Genomic DNA, 23,144 nt, shown 5'->3' on the forward strand with positions numbered 1-23,144 from the left:
TCGGATTATATATAATTCTAATAAAAATAATGAAATGGTAGGGTTTTTTATATATTTATTTAACATTATGGCAACAATTTTGCATATTATACATTCTATATACACTATGGCAAATTTATATACTGATAAATCTTACTGTAATCTTTAAAAAATACAATGTGTTATTGTGGAAGCTCAAGTTAGCTATAAAATATCTAAAAAAGAATTATGTCATAAAAACACGAATTTTTACGAACAATTTTTGTGCAAATTTATCTTCTAGTAACTTGTACAGTGTTAATAATATTAAAATAGCGATTATTAAAATTTTATACGTGTGTAAGCATATAAACTCTAAAGCTAAATTTTTGTAGAAATGTATTTGACTTTTATTTTAATATTTAAAAGTTCTCTTACTCGTTGCAAACACGTACGAATTTAGAATACGAATAGGTAAAAATTATACATAAATAACGTTCTGAAATTTGTAATTGACAACAAGCTTTTATAACAATATTGTGAGGAGTCCATTAATAATTTTCTTCTTGAACCTGAAAAAGTATTTTCGTATGTTAGTTAAGTATTAGGAAAGAACAAAATAATGGTGATTTATATAACAACACTTATTGCCTTTATTGAGCTGTCAATAGTTGCGTTAACATAGTAAATGATAATAGTTAAATGTGCGTGTTGTTTCGCGGCGTTTTTACTATAGATTATAATAAACATTTTTATATGGAAGCATATAAAAAAAACATGTATAAAAATTTAACGAAATTTTGAAATTTTACTATCACAAACCATTTCAAGCATGAACTATTCTTTAAGGTCATAAGTTTTCAATAGTCAATCACTTGAATTAGAATGAGAATGGAACATTCAGTTATTTACAACATTTAAATTTTCACAAATTAATTCTACGACTATAAAGTTTGCATACATTGTGCGGCGAATATTTTGTGCGGCGATGTATAATAGTTCAAATTGTTACGAATATAGATTAATATGTGCATTAAATACGCCTTGGTTTATATACCTTTAAAGCAGTTGAAATACCATACGTGACAAGAATTCCCAAACCGAATGCTAAAAGATGTGGAATGTATTTAATTCCCGGTATGTCAGGTCGTTTTGCCAATAAAAATTCTATGAAAGACAACTTCTTGTCGGAATATGGCGGATAACGGCATCTGCAGCAAATTATAAACAATAGTTATTTCTCCATAAATTTATTCCTATGTCAGATTATGTACAATATAATTTTATAGAATGCTGCTTACGATGCCAATGTTTCTCCTAACTTATTAAAATCTTTAATAAGGCAGCCTTTCTTGTGCACAAAAGTATCATACGTATATCTTCCATGATAGGCTCCCATACCAGAATTACCAACACCACCAAATGGTAAAGTGTCAACTGAAAGAACAGATATTTATTGTTCATATATTAAATATTAAATATATCATAATATATACACAAAGTACAAACATATATACAATATAAAATTATAAGTATATATATATATACAGGAAATATTCGATAATTGCATAAAAAGATTTTTTTACATAATTGCACAGTCCTACTACGGGAGCGAGATTCCCTGACGCACTGAGAAGTCGACGGCCGTAGCGGTCGAGTAGTGTAATGATTGAATGTCAAATATCACTGAGACAATGTATTTAGGTACCAATCCAGAAGTAAAAAAACCCTTTTATTTTTAATCTTTTTTAAATTGAACATTTACTATCATATTTTCCAGATCTTTCTGTTTAAAATAAGACCAAAACGATATAATTTGAATTATATTTACTTATTGATATGTATCTAAGTATCTTTTATCAAATAAGCAAATATGCTCCGAATTATACTGTACTTGACGTCACTTCAATCGGTAACATGTAACAAACATATTGGTGAATGTTACATTTATCATAAATCAAAAATAAGAAAGTTTGATTTTTTTGGTTAAAAAAGGTCTTAGCTTGTCATGGACCTTTTATGTTTTATATGTTGACGAACGTTTTGACTCTCAGTCCCTCTTTCTCTTTCACTCGTGTTGTCCTGTTCTATATCGGACACATTTAAGCTTTCAATTTCGAGGAATGGAGTCGTTTCTACCAATGCATAATTGCAACACCTGAGTCCCGATTTTTGTGGAATTATCGAATATACGCAAACATACAACAATACATGCAAACATGCATAAGTGTAAACATTCTACAAAAATATATAGATGTATATTCGTATCAAGATACCTGTGACATGCATTATTACATCATTAACACATACACTACCGCTGCTTGTATTTTCAAGAAATATTGATATAGTCTTCTCTTCAGTACTAAATACATATAATGATAATGGCTTCTCCCTGTATAGGATATGACACAATTTATGAATTAGCACTTGAAATCGTAATTAAAGATATGTAGGGAATTATATTTACAAGTGCAAGTTCACTACAAGTGGTTGTAGTGAATTACAAAGAATTATAAAGATTAAAGTATAGTAAGGATTTTACAATTACTATTACCAATATTATATGTGTGCCATCATGGAATGCAATTTCAAAGATGTTATTTACAAAAAATTTCAAATATACAGAGAATCTAAATGTAATTTAATTAGAATCTGACAAATTGTAACATGGGAGAAATATATGAGTGAATAATCGTCTTTTATGCAATTAATATTTATAAAACTACACAAAGAAACTTTCACTTTGGTTTACTAGATAATGAAATATTCATGTGATTATGGATCTTGAGAGTTCATCATTTTGAAAAGTAGTATGATGGAACATGTATGATAGTCGATATATATAATATACATGTATCAAAGAATATGTAGTTATTCTATTAATATCTAAAAAAGCCACAATAAAATATAGCTATACCGTGCATGAAAATATAACTATACCATGTCTAATATTTGATTACCAATGTGCATATTCGATAACCAGAACAGAAAACCGACACCCCAATGCAAATACATATTAGATAAAATAAAGATTTATACAGCTTGTAAGGACTAAAGAAAATTTTACTGCTTCCTTCCATATATTAGTAAAAATTCTACCATTCTGCGCTTAATATCCTAACTCACCACAATATTGCATTATCGTGTCATTTACTCCTACATTTCCACTACGAGTTTGATTTATTAATAAATCTTGAACTCTTCTGTCCTTGGAAAAAATATATAGTACGAGTGGGGTTTCTCTAAATGTAAAGAATTAATTGCCACATATTATTTCTTGTTATTTGCTTTATAAAATATTTTATCGAAATTTATGATATTGGATAAATCTTCAGTGTGCATATAATTTTAGAAGTTTATAATCATTAAAAAATATTTCTGTGTATTTTTATTAGTAGAACATTTTTGTGCATGTGTATTATTGAAAAAATTTATGTGTAAAGAACTCACCGACTATTTATGAAGTTAATTGCTTCGTAAGCGTTATTTATGTTTATAAATGGTAATATTGGACCGAATATTTCATCTTGCATGACGGGATCCGTAGGCTTGATATCAACGAGTATGGTTGGCGAGATATATTTTTCGTTAGAATCACAATCACCTCCTAGTGCTACTTTGCCATTATTTAAGTAGTTTACGAGACGTCTGTAAAAATATGAGATTTCATAGAATGCAATATAATGTGAAATTATAGGATACATATACATAATAATAAAAATCTTACTTATAATGTTGTTCGTTAATTATACGTGTTAAATCTGGACTTTCTTTGGGATTATCACCATACCATTCTTTGAGAATCTCCTTTGCCTTTTTTATGAATTTATTTTGGATTTCCTCAGTACAAAGTACGTAATCAGGTGCAATACATGTTTGTCCAGCATTAACACATTTGCCCCAAAGTATTCTTTTCACGCTTATTTCTAAATCCGCCGTATTATCTATATATACAGGGCTGTAAATTAATGCATTTATTTATCGCTTTTATATTATGAAGTGTAGAAAATAAAAGTAATAAATATACATTAACTAATTATATACTGTACTATACTATAGTATACCGATAGTATATTAATGAATATGCATTTTTTTACCTTTTACCACCTAGTTCTAATGTCACTGGCGTTAAGAATTTATTCGCCGCATCGCGAATAATTTTTCCAACTGTAGTTGAACCTGTATAAAAGATGTAGTCGAATCTCTGCTTAAGTAGTTCTGTTGTTTCAGGAACACCTCCTAGCACTACATGAATACATTCCTAGAACATGCAATAATATTTTACGACATAATGAGAAGTACTTATATCCTTTCTTGATTATTTCAGAATCATCTTCTTATTAGAATTCGTTTGGAGTACATACTTGATCTAAATATTTTGGAATAATTTTTGCAAGAATTTTTGATGTGGCAGAGGATATTTCTGATGGTTTAAGAATAACACAGTTACCAGCAGCTATTGCACCCATTAGAGGAACTACGCATAGCTGGAAAGGATAATTCCATGGTCCTATAACAAGAACCACACCAAATGGATCTTTTTTAATTTCAACTTTGTCCAATATGTTGACTATTGCCTTTGGAGGCTAAAAGATACAAATAGTTGAATTATATATTTATCCATTTAAATAAGATAGTTAAATACGCATAAAAAGTTACAAAATATCGAAGATACTTTTTCATCAGCTGACCATTCCTTGAGATATGTAAGCAAATCTTTGATTTCTCCTTCTGTGAATACTACTTCTGTTGTAAGAGATTCAAATTTAGACTACAAAGGAAAAAATCCATTATTTATGAACCTGAATGTAAAATATAATGGATAGTTATTATACAAACTTTGTGCAGATCACTAGCAAGAGCAGATATAATTTCTTGTTCGCATTCTTTTATCATAAGTTGTGCTTGCTTTAGTTGTTTCAATCTCCATTCTAGTGGTCTTGTTTTACCACTAAGAAATACATTTCGTGTGCGTTCAACAAGCTATAAAAAAAATAGTAGATTTAAGTACATAATAAGAAATTTTTTATTTTTATATTTTTCTGGAAAATTTGATACATAAATTTTTTATTCTGTGAAATAGAATAACAAATCAGTGTACTTACATTTGCATAATCTGTCATTTTCCCCTTAGTTTGTGCTAGAATCAGAAGAAATAAATGACTATATAATAGTTACTATGAACATCTCTTATTATAATATAATAATAAATATTATAATATATGTAATATAGTATTATTTATAATATAACAAACTATGATGAATAAGTATAAAGTAAACTTCTATATTTTCATAAATGTAAATAATAAAGGATATGTTTAAATTATTTTACTTTTGTAAGTATATTATAGTACAGTAATATATTAAAAGAATTATTATTTGAATATTTCTCATATATACTGCAACATAATTCCATATTATTATTACTATTTATAACATTAAAAATTTGATGTACATAAAACCAGCTTGAAAATATGATCACGTGAAGCAACTGAAAAAAACCAATTACATATCTACATACATATGATTAAAAAAGTTTAAAATACGTGAAACAGAACGTATTTATCCGAATAATAAGTGGTTCGAGATTATAATCTGACTATAAATCAGATATGTCTGTATTATAATAATACAGGATAGAAACAATTCAATATTTGAATAAGTACATATTAAGATATCAGCGTCGGCAAATAAAACTTAGATACGTATAGCGCATTACACACTTGTACGGAAATAAAAAATATTCGTCATATACGTTAATAGATTTACTTAATATTCTTAACTTGTGTATAATATTTTTAGTTCCTACGCTATTTAATATCCATGACAAAAAATTATAACAAATCTCAATATTATCAAAAATATTTATTGTACAATACCATATAGAAGATGTGGATGAAAGTATGTTTATGCTTCAACATTCGTAGTATATTGAATCATAAAACGTGAATCAATTCTTGGAAGTAATGATATCTATCTTCCTGTACATATTTTAGACTCGTGGAATTATAATAAAACGTCATATTGCATAGATAAAAATCTTCAGTAATAAAGTACAGTCAAATATTTCTAATATAATTAATGTTATTTGATTGTGCCGAATTTCCGTACAAATACTTATTATTCATTAAAAATTAATACAATAAAAATTACTAATATAATTAGAACTGAAAATGTTTTTACTATCCAATTATAAGCAATAAAATTAAAATACAGTAGTATGTTTTAAAAACAATAAAAACAGTAAAAAGTTAAAATTGAAAGAATTTAAAATTATTTTTATCATATATATAGATATACGTACATATATGCTTGTCCTCTGAAGAATAAAAATAAATCTAATTTTGAATAAGTACGTTTGTTTGGTGCGAAGCAATCAGGGGAGAATAATCACAGACGAAATACAGGATAGATTTAATACCGTATGCTTATCTCACTTTATGTTATATATTCTGAAATACCGATCCTATGAGATAGAGGTTCTGGGATTGCTTTGGTATGCCCTCTACAGTTTATAGCAGTGAATGCAGAAATTCGATCCAATCACTAAAATTGGTAGTCATCAGAAATAAAAATGTTTACCTCTTTTATTATATTCCCATATAAATATCCATTTACATATTACATTACGTTCTAGAACATTTCACAATATGGTATTTTATTAAGTAAAAATTATATTATCTTTTAGTATAATATAATGGACATATTATCAATTTGTGTTCTTTTTGATAAAAGTTTGTTCAAATTTATCGCATTATTGTTACTGTTTTACCGATTCAGAAGAGATAAATTTTGCTTGGAGAAATGTTCTATTCATTAAGGAAAGACATCTGTTTATTAAGTCATGAAGACTAAACTTGTCAAGGTAATAATGATTACTATTGAACAGTTCTTTTGAAAACTAATTATTATCTTTTGTAGTGATTTAATTTATAATAGAATACAAATAAAAATTAATCTACACTTTGCAGTCAGATAAAAAGCAACTAAAACATTACTTACTGTATGAAGAAATCTTTTAAAAGCTAAATGGTGTCAAAGTGATGTTGCCTTTTAAATGAAATTATATTTCGAAGAATAATTTTCCGCGTTCACTTGCCGAAAAATAAATTATAGTATCAAATCATGTACTTTCATTACTGAACTTTTATTTGAAACATTTCTTCATACAGTAAGTAATTTTCGAGTAATTCGAAATTATGAAGTTAGATGCTTTGTCTTGTATTTCATGTAATAAATAATTTTCAATTTTTTACGTTGTAAATAAAGACGATCTGAGAGTCAATGGAATGTCAGTATCATGTCTTAAAAGAACGGTTTACTTAAGATTTATGATTACTTTCATAAGCTTGGACATTGTGATAAATATAATATGATGTAAAAAATTTTAATCTTGAAATTCTGAGTAAAGGTTAATTTTGGGGTATGTTTATTAACCCAATCTCTATCAAATCATGAAGAGGTAGAATCTATTTACAACGGTGATGTCGCATATTTTTTATATATTCTGTATATACTTATTTTGTATATATATTTATATATTTTATATATTTTGTTATCTTGTTTTCTGAAAAATGATGAAACTAAACTAAAGGAGGATACGTTTATTATCGCAAAAAGTAATTCTATAGAAGAATAATTTATCATAGTAATTTACTCTGTATGTGGTACTGAATCGATAAAGAAAACAGTTTGATATTTCTTTATAGATGTCAGTACTATAGCCATTTAAAAAGAAATTATAAATTCCCACACAAGATTAGTCTATTATTAGTTCATGATAGCGAATGTTAATGCTTTCGCAGCACGCTTTTTATTCCTATGACTTTATGTTCAGATATGTTATATGCGAGATGTTTCAAGTATTCAATGAAAGAATAGTTAGGTATTTTAATCTTGTTATAGATATGTATAATACTACTAATGATAAGCAGCATTATTAGTTTACGTTGTACGAAATTGTCAAACGTTTACGATCAATCAGACAGGTTAGTATCTCATAAATGTATTATACCAATTTCTATATGTATCAGTTTTATAAAGTGTGTGTTCAAATTGATATTTGTTTTATTGAAAACTTAGGAATTTGACTTTATTATCAAGCTGACTAAAAATGTAATTTTTACTCTTTGAATGAATGAATAAATAAGAATTTCCTAACTTTGCTTTCAGATTTCTGTTAATCGAAGATAGATCTTAATTTTAGCCATCGCCAATTTGTTTTCAATATACGTGAGTGATGAATAAAGCAAATATATTATTTTATGCTATTATAAATTTAATAGTATATTACAATATATAGTATATATAGTATATTACAATAAATTTAAGTAGTTACGGCAGAATTATCGAAGTATATAGCTGAACAGAATTATGAGTGCGTTTTCTTGCGATCGCTCGCGCGCGAAATTCAAATTTTGTGACAGGTCAGTAAAGAAACATAAAACATAACAAAATGAAAGATGTGCGCCAGAACATACTACAGTGCATCATATTTTTTCATAAAATTCATACCATTAACATTATTGTAAATCTTTACTGATGGTTCCACCGTAATTTTTACACAACTCATATTTTATCGCTATCCTATTCTTCGATTTCCGACGATCTGTATTGCTTTTCTCCTTGAAGGCATAAAATGTCCGATAATTACGCAGGAATATGAAATTTTAACATAATTATCATTTAAAATGACTTTAAATGATAAGTCATACGACAAGTCATACGACAAACGTCGTGTCGTTGTCAAACGACAATACCAAGCATAAGTGTTGGTACAACTTTTAAAACTTTTTAAAGATTGGATTAAACGATTTGAATCTTTTTGAGAAATTTTGAGAAAAATTAGTTTATTAAAGAGTTGAGAAAAAAGAGAGAGAAGAAGAAGTTTTACTCTTAAATTTTAAGACAATTGTAATTGATCAGAATCGTGAAGAAAATAATACCTAAAGGTTGCTTTTTACAACTTTTTTATCTGAGCCTATAATGAAAATGTTATTGAATTCGGTTGATGCAATAACAAGCTACAGGCATCAAAACATGTACAAATCTTTAGACTTATTGTAGTTATAGCAGAAAATCGTGGGAAACTGAGATTTTCCATTGTAATTTATAGCAATTATATAAATATAGTATTTTTCAAATGTTCGTTACAAGTTCAAATAAAAAAATTATAGAAGAGGACCTTTATTATTTCCATCATGGTTTCAACCAATTGTAATTTTTTCTACGCATTTTTCGTTACATATCATTTAATAAATTAATCTTTTTAACTCTAATTTCTCAAAGAAACTTAAGTCGTTTGGTAGAATTTAAAAAAGATTATTCCGTTTGTAAGTGTGTCAATACTTATGTTTGGTACTGTATACATAAATAAGCATATACGTCTAGCTTGGTAGCATTTTCATATATTAAGATAATAAAGCAATACTACAAGTGTTTGATTTGTTAAAAGTTCTTGCGTAATACACTACGTACAGAAAGAAAATAAATAAAATGTCAACGTATTTCCAACTCATGCAAGTTAATTAGTCTTTAAAAACACATAATACACTCTTAGTATAAATACAGATAAGGCAGACAATTTTGTAAATAGCATAAAAGTTATTGTGGTTGAAGAAGGTGATTACTTTCAACGTTCAATCATTTGAACAAGGAATTCGAATAAACAGATTTGCAATATTTATTCATTGCTTAATCATTCTACATCTAGATAGAATTCCTGTTATTCTAAAGTTTAAAGGATGGCTCTCTGTCACTCACCTTTCAGTCGCAAATATATTTATAAAACACTGTTACTTGTATACTATCGTTAAGTATGCGCACTTTAATGGAATTAAACTCATATATACTTCTCTTATCTTATATATGTTTTTTAATGTCTAGATGATCACTGCAGTAACCGCGCACAAATGATCAGATTTAAACGCTGACAGATCTATGAGCGTAATCGTAAGACAAAGCTACTAGAAAAAGTTTTCAAGCGCTTTTATACCTTCTTATAGCGCGTTGATACTCGCGCCTGCGAAGAAGCCTGATGGCATTTAGAGATAAAATATTCTAAATACATACTTGTCGATTCTTAAAATTCAAAATGCCTGCTGAAATTTTGAAACATAAAGATTTATAACAAAATATTTAATAGAAAGTTGAGAACTGGTGAAAGGTTAAAAATTTTTAGTAAATTCATGAAAGTAGCAATTCTTAACTTTCGATAAGACTAGATTTTTGATCAAATTTTGTAAATTGTTAAAAGATATATAATAGAGAAGATTTATGATAAAAATTCGATGAAAGATCTAGAGTTTGTAGTTAATAATAACAAAGCTTAGTGTTTACCGTTACTTAGAGATGAAGTAAAAAATTTCTGAGATCGATGTTATATTTAATTTAATATATATTTAATATATATTTAATTTATATTTAATTACGTTATCCTTACTTAAATTTCCCTCCTTATCTACTGCACTTAATATATTAGGATCTTAATGAATGGTATAGGACTCTTGGCATAATCTTGGCATAATCTTATCTTTAATAAGAGATTGCGAATTTTTATGCACTTATGAGAAAGTTAAAAGTTCGAAGATGCACAGAATGCCTAGAATATTAAAAAATTTGTAAGATACCCATAGTAGAGTATTTGTTATAATATTTAGTAGACGAAATAAATTTTTATTTAAGTTTCGTTTCTTTTAGCTCTGTAAAGCTCTTTTCTGCAAAATTTATCCCATTACCCATGTCTAACACCACTTGCACAATTTAATACAGTATATTATAAAAATCGAAACAAAGTCTGCATTGTATAGCTTCACGTATTACGGCTTTAAGTTACTACGTAATAATGCGTTGCTTAATAAAAGAGCTGTGGTAAGTCTCAGCTGGTTCGAAAATCATACAGATGGATAGTCAAGAAAGTTTAAAGATAGATATGTATTTAGCGTGGGTCGGTGATTTACAGAATAATTTATACGTCCTCGAAGCGAAAACTGTTGAAACTTAGCACCGTATTTTACAAAAATGACATCCCTCCTGTTGTTTCTTGTACAAACGTATTGAGTCGACACGTAACACAGATAATTCGATTTTATCAGATTAAATTTAAGAGACAAATGAAAGAAAACTTCATTGAAGAAAGCAGAAAGAAAAGCGATGCATGAAGATTCATATTTATTCTGAGTTTATCTATATTATTCCGACAATTCTGTTGCGAATTTATTTTTTAACTTTTACAGGTATGAATCGAAATTATAATAGAATAAAAATTGGAATTAATATTTCTTTGAGATCTCTTTTTCTTATACTGAAAGAAATAATAATTATAGAAATATTGAAATTTAGCTTTATTCACAGTTTTGTCTAATGTAAAATTAAAGATTTTGTTACTTACATCATTTTTCTTTAGGGCTTCATTAAATAAAAGAGATAAAGGAATGAGTATTCCCATTTCGTGATTGCTTTAGATTCTACGTTGTTTTACATAGTAAATATAAGAATTAATTTTATACTGGTCGCCAGTATATCATAATTATAACTACAATTAAATTGCTCCATGTAAGAAACACTGTTAAACAAGTTTATTTTTATTAACTATATTTTATTCGTCATAGACAGATTGATTCTTACTCGACCACTAAGAAATCGACGTGCAAAAGTCGAAACACCGTAATAATTATTCATCAAATAACACAACGAAGAACTTTCTTATTTCACTTCATCGCCTCAAAAATAATCACTTTTAAGTTTATCGATTTATCATCTTTGGATCTTCTCTTTGGTTTTCGTAAAACCTTTCTCTTTTTCATATCATTAATCATCTCGATTATTATATTTATTTATTATTATATATTACTATATATATTATACGAATGAAGATACGAAGACCGCTGAATAAAAGACTAATAATAATAATGTTAATCGAGATCACTCACTGGAGTTGTTGTCGTCTGGCTCTATATCGATCCGGAGTTCTTCTACGACTGACGTTATATTCTGTGGCTTGGGAGGAATCGGTTCTCCATTCGTATCGCTCATTTCGAGCACTACTTCTCTCTGGAAATAACCGTACCCATTAACATATCAGCGAAGTTTACATATCACAGAACCAAACATCTATCATTTAAATTGATAAGTTTCAATATTTTTGCAGTATTCAAGGTTCGTGACATTATAGTAGATAAGAGACATTCTAGACTAAACGATCGATAAATGTTGTTGTTAACAATAGTTGAGAACTGTGAATATTGATGATAACATTGATTGTCTGAATGCTCCTTACGACGAAATTCATATTAAGTTATTAATTCTAATTAATTGCGTATTTTTTATTTTGGTCTTTGTTTCAATCATAAGAACATTAAATTTGCTGAATCGGAGTATTCAAGTTATATAGTCACTCGAGATAATTGCAAGTGATTAATGTTTTGTAGAAGTAAAATGTTTTGATCTGAATCTTAAGAACGGAACGAAGTATTAGAATTTCGTGATCTGGTGCGTAGCAAATGTAGAGTTAATCCATCGTTATTAATACGCACGATAATTTTGAGTTTTATCTTCGATCTTACCAATCTGATCATAATAGTCATTACAGTGTTAATGAAATTGAAAAATGTTTCGTATTAATACACATGATATATTCACATAAAAGGTTTCTATAAACGTTCAAATATTTTCATAAATCACTATGTACACATATATTTAATTATATTTATAATTATAATTAATATTATAGTTGTTCGAAACATTTATTGCTTCAAACTAAATTCAAGATTATGTAATCCTATTTGTTAGTCAAATTACACCGTACGTAGTTCATCATTAACGCGAAATCTTTTCAACGATGAAATCAAGTGGTTACCGGTAGTAGGAAATACTTCTTAAAGCGTAACACAAGTGTAATTAATTGTAAAAGCACTTACGAAATAATCGCGCCTCTAAGATACTATCAGTATTTAACTAGTCATGTTACTAATGTCGAAAAGACGATGTTGCCTTTCACATAGCTGTATAGCGACTAAACGGAGAAATATCCTTTCCAAATAGTTACCGTGATGTAAAATGCATAACGTAAAAGGATTAGCGGCTTTAACAGTGAAATGTTTGCGACGAGAATTCCATTTCAGAATGATGTTCGGAACATAGAAGGAGAGAATTAGCTGTAAAAACATGAACGGTTGAAGACGAGGAATTTCTGATAATCGTTATCTAAATTTTTGTTCGTTTTTGGTCGTCTTGTATCGCTTTGAGTGTTTCTTCTTCTTCTCAAAGTTCCGAATTGTTTTTAGAGTACTAGAATATTTGTTAAGCATGCAATTAAAGATAGTTTTAAGAGTAATTTCTTCTTTTTTTTTATTTTGTATTAAAAAAGTGAAGATACATGGACAAAATAAAGAAAACGAAAAAATGTGGAACAGTTCCAAATACAAAATGTTCTGAGATAATCAATATGAATAATTCGATATAAATAGTTTGTACAAAAGTGCTAAGAAATGTCCACGTGACCAGCCTACTTTTACTTCTCCTTTCTCTGAAACGAATGCTTTGCTCAAAAGCGGGTATATTGGTTTGCCGTATCGCAGAAATTCAAGCACAAATGAAACAGTGTCGTTAAAGTACAAATTCCATGCATTTCAATATATCGTATATACATGTATTTAATTATAATAAATAGTAGACGGGAATTTAACTATACGTTATTTTAATACTTTGTTCTAATAATATTCTATCCATTATATTTCATTCAAATTTAATGACTTCCTGATGCCAATTTACGATTGTCAATCACATTATTTCTGAAATAATATAATTTATTAATAGAGTAAAAATTTAATATTCATCAGGGTCATAATCGTATCTATACTTTATGATTATTAGACTTCCATAATTAATTCCACAATCATTTATAATTTCTATTCCTCTGACTTAAACGCTATTATTTAAACATTGTTTGTAATTTTGTAGTGAAAATAATTGATCTCACGAAGATGTCTTATTCTTAATTTTAAAAGAATCTGAAACGTCTCCGTTTCGTTTCAGATCTTTTTCTCATCTTCATAAAAATTTCTCTTAATATGCATTTTCATATTCTTTTATATTCGGCAATTCATCGCTGCTTCCTCTTCAAATTATTTCCTTCGATATGTGTATCGCGCTCCAAGTTATCTCTGTTTCCTCGAAAAATTCTCTTTCGTTGTCACTCCATTTCGATTTAAACACTTTATTATTTACTTGTATTCTCCGATTATCAACTATTTTCAATTTTGTTGTTTATAATTGTTCTTCTTATTTAAATCAAAGTTATAAGACATTATGTGAAGAGAAAATGCAGCAGACAACGTGTGTCACTATTTTTATTAGGTATATGAGATTCATTGGTAGAGAAACGAATTAACATATGCAAATTATCTATGGAAATATCGACGAACAAAGGTCCTTTTTTTCTTGACAAAGTGATCTCACGTGATCCAAACATACACGAGTTTTGAAGATTTTTAATGACCAGATAGAACAATTCATTCTATTTTAAGCTTATTTTTTCAAATGCAATGACTTGCCGGTTTCGTTAAATCATAATATCTTGTTATTATTTGTCTCTTCGATTTGACCTTGAACAAATTTTCTTACCGGCTTTTTTATAAAAATTCGTGTAGCTTCTTATTTTAATTATATATATAAATTATTAGTATTACCTTGGTCAGTAGAGGACTTTTTGCATTCTTTGATTTTTTTCTTATTTATGAATATCACTTCACATTCTTTTTTTATTCCTTACGTAACGCGACGATAATGGTAAACCGTCGTTTTCAATCACTCAGATTTGTTTTATAAAGAAAAAGGTAGCGTGATCGATCGATCTTACCGTATTTATCGAAAAGTAATTAATAAGGTGGATTGTTAGCGAAAGAAGAAGATATCATAGGTTTTGAATCCATACCGTACGAATATTGTACTCACCATAGCTGATTTTTGTTGATCAGTCATATTTCACGTTTTATTACGACCAGCTTACGCGTCGCAAGCAATTTTCCAGTACACTTTTTCAACACGCGACGATTATTGCTGAGGCACTGTGAGGAAAATCGTCGCGCGATCGGTCGTTCGAGCGTAATCGATGAAAATCAAGGACTGAATGTCGATTTCTATAATGATAGAACGATTGGCTGGAGTTGGAAGTTCATTAAAAACATTACGCTGAATTTAAAAAGTCGAGGTCGTGCTTATTTGCATACAAACGCCGTATCGGCGATTATCGTCCGAGTATCTGGATCGATATTTTCAACCTGGATAAATGTTAACAAGCTTCATTCGGTTCATTAAGTTACGCGAAGAAATTTTGAAACATAGAATCGTATCAGTTTTTGAAAGCAAGAATTTTTTTATCTATAGCAATGTTTATGATAGCAATGAAGTAAAATTTATGAATTCTTGAAGTAGAATAATATTTAAACTAAATAATATGCAAATGAGTCTCCATTAATAATATTCAGTTGTGAGTTATTTGACATCATTCGAACAAGAAAATACTTTAAGATGCTCTTTTCGATACTTTACCTGTAAAATTACATAAAATTTGCGTTCGATTATAACACTCTCGGAAAAAAAAAAAAAGAGGAAAAATGTAAATAAATCAATACGATGCAGTTTCTGTAACTCAATCCTTAAATTAAAGATTGTCTTTGTTCCAGTGAGTTGGACGCTTTTGTTTCCTGCCTTCCTAGATCGTTTGTGAAATGTGACTTCTTAGTTCACTTTCTTCGGCACTTTCTCTACGGATGCAGATGCATCCTGTGCGGGCAAACTTGCGCGAGGTAAACGTAATCGAGAAAGTCTATCACGCAATCTCCGCCATAATTGTATAATAATGTTAGAAAACTGGTTTATGCAACTTTTTAAAAAAATCAATGTTGATTTATTTCAAGCTACTAAAACAATAAAAACTATTGAATCGATGAAAATGTAGAAAAAAAGTATATTTTTAAAAATGATTCAGGCATATCTCTGTAAGAGATACGAGAGTTTCTTATTCCTCGACTATTCGAATTATATTTTTAATCAGCATTAATTTCTAGATGAGGTTATTTCTTATTCGAAACTCTTACGAATCTTCAATTTGGTAATTTCGTATTTTCATGAAATACACAGACAAATGGGTCATGTCAGAAAAATAAAAATTTAACCAGAGTGTGAAAGTCCATTTAACGCAATGGAAATCTTTAATATCACAGGTGAAGTTTCCATGAAAAATCATACAAATATCAGTACAAAATGTCTTCGCTTCGCAGACTAATGTATAATTTTCTTATGCATTCAGGATCTCTTCAATGTCAGACATATTATCTTTAACCTTCGTTCGATAGCCTCGACTTTTGTCGAACAAAATTAATAATTTAAACGTTCCGTCTCTTTTTTTTGTTAATACGATACGAGCAACTTTTGTCGGCCGTGTATCTACTAATTTTAAAATAAAGGCGTACAGAAGTAAAATATAGAAGTATGCCGAGATTTTTCGTACCATTTTCTCACTTTTGTTAAGTATATACGTAGATATGACAATTCAATACTATTTCCAATTAGGTATATACATATAGGAAATTTTTAATTTTTTTGAATAATAACAAATTGTTTCACTAAAATATTTGTTATGAATAGAATGTGTAATTGAGTATGTGAATATGTAATCAAACGTGTATCTGCAATTTTTGTTAAGTATATACGTAGATATGACAATTCAATACTATTTCCAATTAGGTATAGACATATAGGAAATTTTTAATTTTTTTGAATAATAACAAATTGTTTCACTAAAATATTTGTTATGAATAGAATGTGTAATTGAACAGAGATGTATTTATTTTTTAGAACCGTGACTATTTTCTCGTGGATTTAAAGGAATATTATATCGTTTTTTTAATAAAAATACAAGTTTTATTACAACAATACATAAATATCAATATGCAAATATATTATTAAGAAATTTCTGCTATCACAGAATATCGCATTTCTTAATGTATTTTTCACTCGTACAACGTTTTCTTTTTCGTTTCTTATGTATTTAATATCAATTACGAATCTTGAGAATACCATTGACCGAATCTTTCGAGAGCTTCTTTCCATTGAGCAATTATCGGTTGATAATGAATCATGTTCTTTTTATTTGGATGGAATATCCTTGCTGTCTTTCGAAGTTTCTGTATATCCTCTCTGTTCTTCCATACACCTAAATAAGCAAATAATTCAAGTATAATTAAAGTTAATGTAATTAAAATGGAAAGTAGAAGGGTTATCAGAGAACGTAGGAGAGGAAAAAAATAATATAGTTTCACGTTATTAGCCTCTCTACATTTTGTATTACGCGAGAAAGTGCGATTAAATAAGCGTACTGTTTCGAACTTTCTCCATTATTGTACTGTGCGAAAGTAGAATAAAAAGCATGTTATGCTAGATTTTGCATCGTATAATACTACGTTTATAATGTTTCTTTCAAACGGATACAATTTAATTTATGGCTCAGTTTCTAACCGATGTGACCTCGATATTAACATGCGTGATTACAATAGTTTGGGTCAAATTTGTGTAAGAATGAGGAACAGAATAAAGAAAAATATAAGTCGAACATGGTAAACCATTCAAGTTATTGTTGTGGCTACTTATGATACAAAGATTCTAGTTGTAGAGAGTTCAATGCGGTCTAGCAATTTACATACCGCATTGTAAGCCAGCGAGAAATGCCACTCCTAAAATAGACATCTCTGTGGTTGTCGCTCGTTCTACGTCAAGACCTGTTAGGTCGGCTAATAATTGCAACACAAAATCATTTGCTGACACTCCACCATCGATCCTATAACGAGAATAGCAAAACCAATAATACAATTATACAATATTAATTATTAACACAATTAACACAATAATAGGAAGGATTGTTAGTGGATATTTCAAATTTTTTGGATATTCTCTTTATGTCTAACGTGATTTTCATAAGGAATTCTTTGCTAACCGTATTTTCTGACGAGTGAAGTTAGTTTCTTTGCTTAGTACGTAGAAAAGTTGCATTATTCCGAAAACGATACTTTCTAACAACGATCGAATAATGTGACTTTTATTTGTAGTAGGTTTTATGCCTATGAAACCTGCCGCTGCTTTGTAATCACTTATTGGAATCTGTAAATAAATTGTAAGGAATTTTCTTAATCCAATCGATTTCATCGAATTAAAACTTTTAAATTTTTATGAACACGATTTTTAAACCATTGAACTCACGTGTAATCCGCTAAATGCGGGAATAAAATATACTCCATCAGAGTCGTTTACTGAGTTTGCGATGTTCGCTGTTTCAGCAAGATCGTCGATTATACCTGAAACGAAATAAGTCTTTAAAATTCCAACAATTTGTTAATCAACTTAGATCGTATTACTTCAAATCATATTACTTGCGAATGGCAGTGTAGATGTACTCGAAAATTTCGTTAAGAGTAATTACCTATATTTTTGGCCCATTCGACGATAGTTCCAGTGTCGTTCCATGCACCTTCTATCATGTATACTAATTCATCGCCTATTTGCCATCCGATTACAGGATACAAACCTATTGAGAAAAATATTAAAAATCATGATTACATTTTTCTTTTAAATTTACTAATACTTTGATCGTCTATTCTTTTTCTAGAAACATAACTGCAGAATAATCTCTGCGTGTGTTCTGCAACTTTTAACAATACTATTCTGTTAGAAATAAATAAAACAATTATTTATTCTAATCGAAAAATCACCTGCGCTCGAAGCATGTAATTTTCTTCCTGAATTCACATTCATAAAGGTCCCAGTTCCCAGAGTAATTTTCAAATCTCCAGGCTGCATGCATCCGGAACCAAACAGCGAGGCCGATTGATCTGCCATCTATTCCAAATTACGTTGTTAATTTATAAACAAAATATCTGATATTGAGAATTGTTCGGTCGCTTCAAGTTCTAAAATAAAGTTGTACAACTTACTGAGCAAAATATAGGAATTTCAACACCAAATATGTCCTTTGGGATAACGCCAAAATTCCTACTGGTATCAACTACTTCCGGAAACATATTACGTGGAATTCCCAAAAGATTCATTAGTAGGTCAGACCAAGATATAAGAAATGGGTCAAAAAGTCCAGTTGCTGCTGCGTTCGAAATGTCTGTCACGTGTTTTCCTATAGAAAAAATACATTATTTCAAAGATCCTACTATATATAAATAAGAAAATTATTCTTCTTATTTCATCGTTTTAAAATAATACGTCTTGGTGTGATGATATTAAAATTAAATCAAGTAGAGTTAATAATTAAATTGAAATAAAGTATTGATAAACTGAATTATCTTGAACGTTCTAAATAAATAATAAAATGAAAACAATTGGGTATATGAATTGTCTTTACTCATTTAAAATAAATATATGCTTTTAAAATATAATGTTGAAATGAATACCCGTAAGTTTATACAAAAGCCAACAATCAATGCTTCCGAATAAGGCGTTTCCGTCGTTCGCCGCCTCCTGCAAACCTGGCACGTTTTGCAGAGCCCACAATAACCTTAGAGTTATCTAAGTTGCATCGCAAAACAAGTAGCAAAAAATAAACGATATGTAAATCAAAATTTCATAACCGTCTACGTGTTCTGAATATTATTTTATTTTCTATTACTCTATACTACCGTATTCTATCATTATATTAGAATAATCTTTCGTTCATAACAGATTAAAAAAAAAAGTAACAAAATTTTGATTACAGAAGACTAACTCAGATTTAAGAAATCGATTGAAAATGAGACAATTATGCATAAAAGGAGGCCTCAACTTCCATTGTGTTGAATTTCGAATATATTGTAAAGGGGAGAGTCCTGAGCAACACGTGCTTTGTCCCAGGTGTGGGACGACCTTGTTTTAAAAATTATGGTAAGAAGAAAACGGTTAGATTATATTGTTAGATTAAATCTACTCCGAATTATATGGCGGTTAAAGATGAAATTGCATTTGTGTAATATTGCGATAATAGTGATAAGTTGGATTATATCTCATAGGGGGTGGGGAAGGGGTCCAAAAGACGAAGTGCACGTTACTCAGAATCTTTCCCTGTACAACATATCTCAAGGTCAAGATCACCGGAGAAGAGACTCGCCTTTCAGCATAATTACCAAAAATGAAAATAGTAAATCGATCGTTCAAAACGAAGTGATTACAATTTTCATTTTTCATCTTTTATTCAGAATTTGTAGTTCACGTTCCATTCGAAAGCAAACAAAATTTTCTTTTTCTAAACTATTATGAAAAGAATAATGTCAAGATACAAAGAAGGCACGTAATTTTGTGAAAATTTAAAGAAGATACGAACCTGCGTATTCAGGAATTTAAAAACACTCATCAACAAGAATCGTTCTTCGCCGAGAATCTTATGCAAAATATACGATCCTAATCGCAATCCTTTCAACGTCAACGACGAGTTCCATTGCTTCACTATGCTGTCAGCACGTAGATCTTTCCATGTAATAAAGCTGAAATGTAAAGTAAAACGTTTAAATATTAATAAGAGACTACAGAAATGCATAATGAATGGTTGGTTATACCGACTTGTGATAATGTTTTCCATCTTTCGAGTTCCATGTCGTAAAGCTACCTCGTTGCGTGGAAATACCGATACCAACGATCGATTCCAGGTCTATATTGGCTTCTATATTAAAAAAAGAAAAAAGATAATTTCGATTCATCGGAACTGCAATGTTCTATTCGATTGCTAAAGCTTACCTTTTAAAGTGTTCTTTATTACGTCCACGATGATCGTCCATAGCTTGTCTGGATCTATTTCTACGAAGCCTGGCTTTGGATATAAAAGTTGAACCTGGTATTTAAAAGAATAAAGGACTTAGACTTTTAGCTAGAATAGATTGCGTAATAAGTTCGTTCGCCTCTCTATATCATTAATTAAATGAATTCAGTATCTTGTAAATTTTGTTCACGAGTGAATTAGCATATTTTCCACTTGTAGCTTTCATATATTAATATATCTCTTATAAGAACATGTGTTTGTATAACTGAAATTGTACTCTATACTAGCTCGGAGAATAGAAATTTGAATATTTTGAATAGAAAATCGTATATGGAGATTATTTGTAGAGATCAAGCGACGATGATTATTGTTTACGTTGTGTTTGTTCTGAAATCGAACCATTTTATAATTTAATATATTTTATCACAGAAAACTAGTAAATAACGTCAAAGTAATGTCAACACATTTACTGACACGCTATTTTTTCAAAAAGCAGTTGCCAGCGACAAATATAATATCGATTTAATGTAATTAACAACGCGTCTAAGGACTTGTGATACCGTTAAATCATTAGGATCTTCCATTGTTGATATCATATTGTCACGACCCATCTACGACAAGAAAAATATAGACAGAATGTAATACTGTCAAAATCGCTTCATACATTTGAACGATGAATGACAATTTATATTCTAAATTATAAATTCTGAATAGAAAAACGACATGGATATTACCACGTAAGCAAAGATTATAGTGAGAAGGTCAATTCTTTCGATTTGTTGTAAACATCTTTCGATTTGTAATTTTCTAAGCTAGGAGAATTTCTCTAATATTCGTGACATATTACTTTTTCATATCTTTATACAGTTTTTTTCTTTGTTTGTTTATTTAAAATGTTTAAATCGTTCCTTTACAATTACCATTCATATCTGTTTAAAGAAAGGTATCGGTTATAATACTATATCTGCTATTTAAATGCGACGAACCACTTTTAATTGCATATTTTCTTTCGTATTGATGATAGCGATTTTAAAATGATAGATAAGTAACTATGGCATACTATGATATAAATAGAATTATTCGTGTTATTATGACAAGTATTTCTTTCCAACGGAGGATGTAATTATACAGTTGTTGCTATGTTTGAGATATTGTAATATATAATCGATTCGGTTATATCACTCAATAGCTTTATTTCTTTTTTCGTCGGTGATTCCTAATCGGGAGATTGATAAGGTAATATCTTTTTCATTAACTAAATAGGTCAAAAAATAGTCTTTAGATATAAAATACTTCATCTCGTGTAAAAGAAGCTATTACACTTACAACAGTTACAACAGTAAAAAATGTATACTTTATCTATGCATATACTATCAATATATAAATGTTTATTATAAGCATGTACACGTGTACACACGCGTGAAGATATATATACAATCATTAATTGGAAATAAAAATTTATTGCTGAGACAGATCATAGGATTATTAATATTTTAAATAGCTCCTTACATGTGTGAGAATAAGATACTCCTTTATAATCTACCGTTATCGATTCATCCATAGTTGCACATTGATCTGAAAGTTAGTTCAACGTTTCTGTGTATTTCTGACTTTCCAACTTGAATTTGTAATTTAAGACTTAAGGTTCGCTCTAGAATACCTGTTCCAATTAGAAAATAAGAAACAGAAGAATACACAAGATAAGCAACGCTACTTAATTACGTGATCGCTATCAAACGAAGAGGTTCAAAAAAATCCCGTCTAAGATCCTCCAAATAATTCTTCCAATCTTTAACATCTATCATACTCCCTTGATTATTTATCACACTCTAAAATAAATCTTCTAACAAACTTTTATAAATTTTCAAATTCCACTTGTTAGAAATCAAAAACTATGAACGTTGTCAGCAGATCTATATCTCTTCGTTGATATTAAGCGATATTTGCGAAAGCTGATAATAAACATAACGAACCTTCTCTGCTGAGGAAGCAATTGTGTTCGCTTCTTCGTCGATTATATGAAAACGCACGGTAGTAGTGCCCACATCGAGTGCCCCGATGTATTTCATATTTTTCCCAGCAATTCGATTCTGATCCTTCACTCGATTCGTTCACGTATTGTTCCAATTAATTTCGACGCCCAGAGATAAAACAGATTTAGACAACTACTGTCCGGTTAGACGAAGACGCGCGGCAGACTGGCAGGCGGTAGAGCGCGTAGGTTGTATATGAAGGAGAACGTAGTACTACGCATGTCCAAATAGCCACTTTATCGGTATTGTAAGCACGTACGAGAGAAACTGTAGCGATGAACTCATTTCAACAATGAGGGAACTTGTTCCGCCGGATATCGCGACTAGGATGTTAACCCTTTTGTTATGAAGGCTACTATAAAGAT

General features: G+C 29.3%; 2 protein-coding genes and 1 long non-coding RNA gene across 8 annotated transcripts; 1 reads left to right on the top strand and 2 right to left on the bottom strand.

Moving 5' to 3' along the window:
- Window positions 1-35: 35 nt before the first annotated feature.
- Window positions 36-15,065, bottom strand: LOC132906266 (aldehyde dehydrogenase, dimeric NADP-preferring). Of its 5 annotated transcripts, none has more exons than XM_060958286.1 (13): window positions 14,911-15,064; window positions 11,889-12,009; window positions 5,064-5,098; window positions 4,798-4,941; window positions 4,634-4,729; window positions 4,323-4,544; window positions 4,056-4,219; window positions 3,686-3,916; window positions 3,409-3,606; window positions 2,235-2,350; window positions 1,260-1,395; window positions 1,016-1,169; window positions 36-530 (listed from the first exon to the last, which is right to left on the bottom strand). In XM_060958286.1, the coding sequence occupies exons 1-13, from the start codon at window positions 14,935-14,937 to the stop codon at window positions 510-512; spliced, it is 1,665 nt and encodes a 554-aa protein (XP_060814269.1). In that variant the 5' UTR covers window positions 14,938-15,064; the 3' UTR covers window positions 36-509. The 5 variants fall into 5 exon arrangements, with proteins under 5 accessions (XP_060814269.1, XP_060814267.1, XP_060814270.1 ...); XM_060958284.1 differs by lacking the exon at window positions 2,235-2,350 and adding an exon at window positions 3,085-3,200; XM_060958287.1 differs by lacking the exons at window positions 2,235-2,350; window positions 11,889-12,009; window positions 14,911-15,064 and adding exons at window positions 3,085-3,200; window positions 8,473-8,545.
- On the top strand, window positions 6,454-10,338 carry LOC132906298 (uncharacterized). The gene is made up of 4 exons (XR_009657957.1): window positions 6,454-6,823; window positions 6,930-7,946; window positions 8,131-8,384; window positions 9,844-10,338. It is a non-coding gene; the product is annotated as an uncharacterized LOC132906298 (long non-coding RNA).
- Window positions 15,066-16,982: 1,917 nt separating the features above from the next.
- On the bottom strand, window positions 16,983-22,942 carry LOC132906270 (putative glycerol kinase 5). 2 transcript variants are annotated; one of them, XM_060958296.1, is made up of 12 exons: window positions 22,720-22,942; window positions 20,725-20,818; window positions 20,551-20,650; window positions 20,315-20,474; window positions 19,413-19,527; window positions 18,945-19,138; window positions 18,723-18,849; window positions 18,434-18,538; window positions 18,214-18,308; window positions 17,951-18,114; window positions 17,661-17,794; window positions 16,983-17,173 (listed from the first exon to the last, which is right to left on the bottom strand). In XM_060958296.1, exons 1-12 carry the CDS (start codon window positions 22,813-22,815, stop codon window positions 17,019-17,021), a joined length of 1,539 nt encoding a protein of 512 aa, XP_060814279.1. In that variant the 5' UTR covers window positions 22,816-22,942; the 3' UTR covers window positions 16,983-17,018. The 2 variants fall into 2 exon arrangements, with proteins under 2 accessions (XP_060814279.1, XP_060814280.1); XM_060958297.1 differs by lacking the exon at window positions 22,720-22,942 and having other exon boundaries at window positions 20,547-20,650.
- Between the last annotated feature and the right edge of the window lie 202 nt (window positions 22,943-23,144).

The sequence above is a fragment of the Bombus pascuorum genome, chromosome 4 (assembly GCF_905332965.1).
Source record: "Bombus pascuorum chromosome 4, iyBomPasc1.1, whole genome shotgun sequence".
Lineage (NCBI taxonomy): Eukaryota > Metazoa > Arthropoda > Insecta > Hymenoptera > Apidae > Bombus > Bombus pascuorum.

Bases quoted from the DNA above. Each gene is read 5' to 3' on its own strand.
- LOC132906266 (XM_060958286.1), bottom strand. From the start codon at position 14,937: ATGACTGATCAACAAAAATCAGCTATG. The intron at 12,010-14,910 runs GTGAGTACAATA...GGTTATTTCCAG, and splicing joins ATCAACAAAAATCAGCTATG to AGAGAAGTAGTGCTCGAAAT. The intron at 4,730-4,797 runs GTTTGTATAATA...TTTCCTTTGTAG, and splicing joins TTGCTAGTGATCTGCACAAA to TCTAAATTTGAATCTCTTAC.
- LOC132906270 (XM_060958296.1), bottom strand. From the start codon at position 22,815: ATGAAATACATCGGGGCACTCGATGTGGGCACTACTACCGTGCGTTTT. The intron at 20,475-20,550 runs GTCGGTATAACC...TTTACATTTCAG, and splicing joins GATGGAAAACATTATCACAA to CTTTATTACATGGAAAGATC. The intron at 18,850-18,944 runs GTAAGTTGTACA...AATTTGGAATAG, and splicing joins AAATTCCTATATTTTGCTCA to ATGGCAGATCAATCGGCCTC.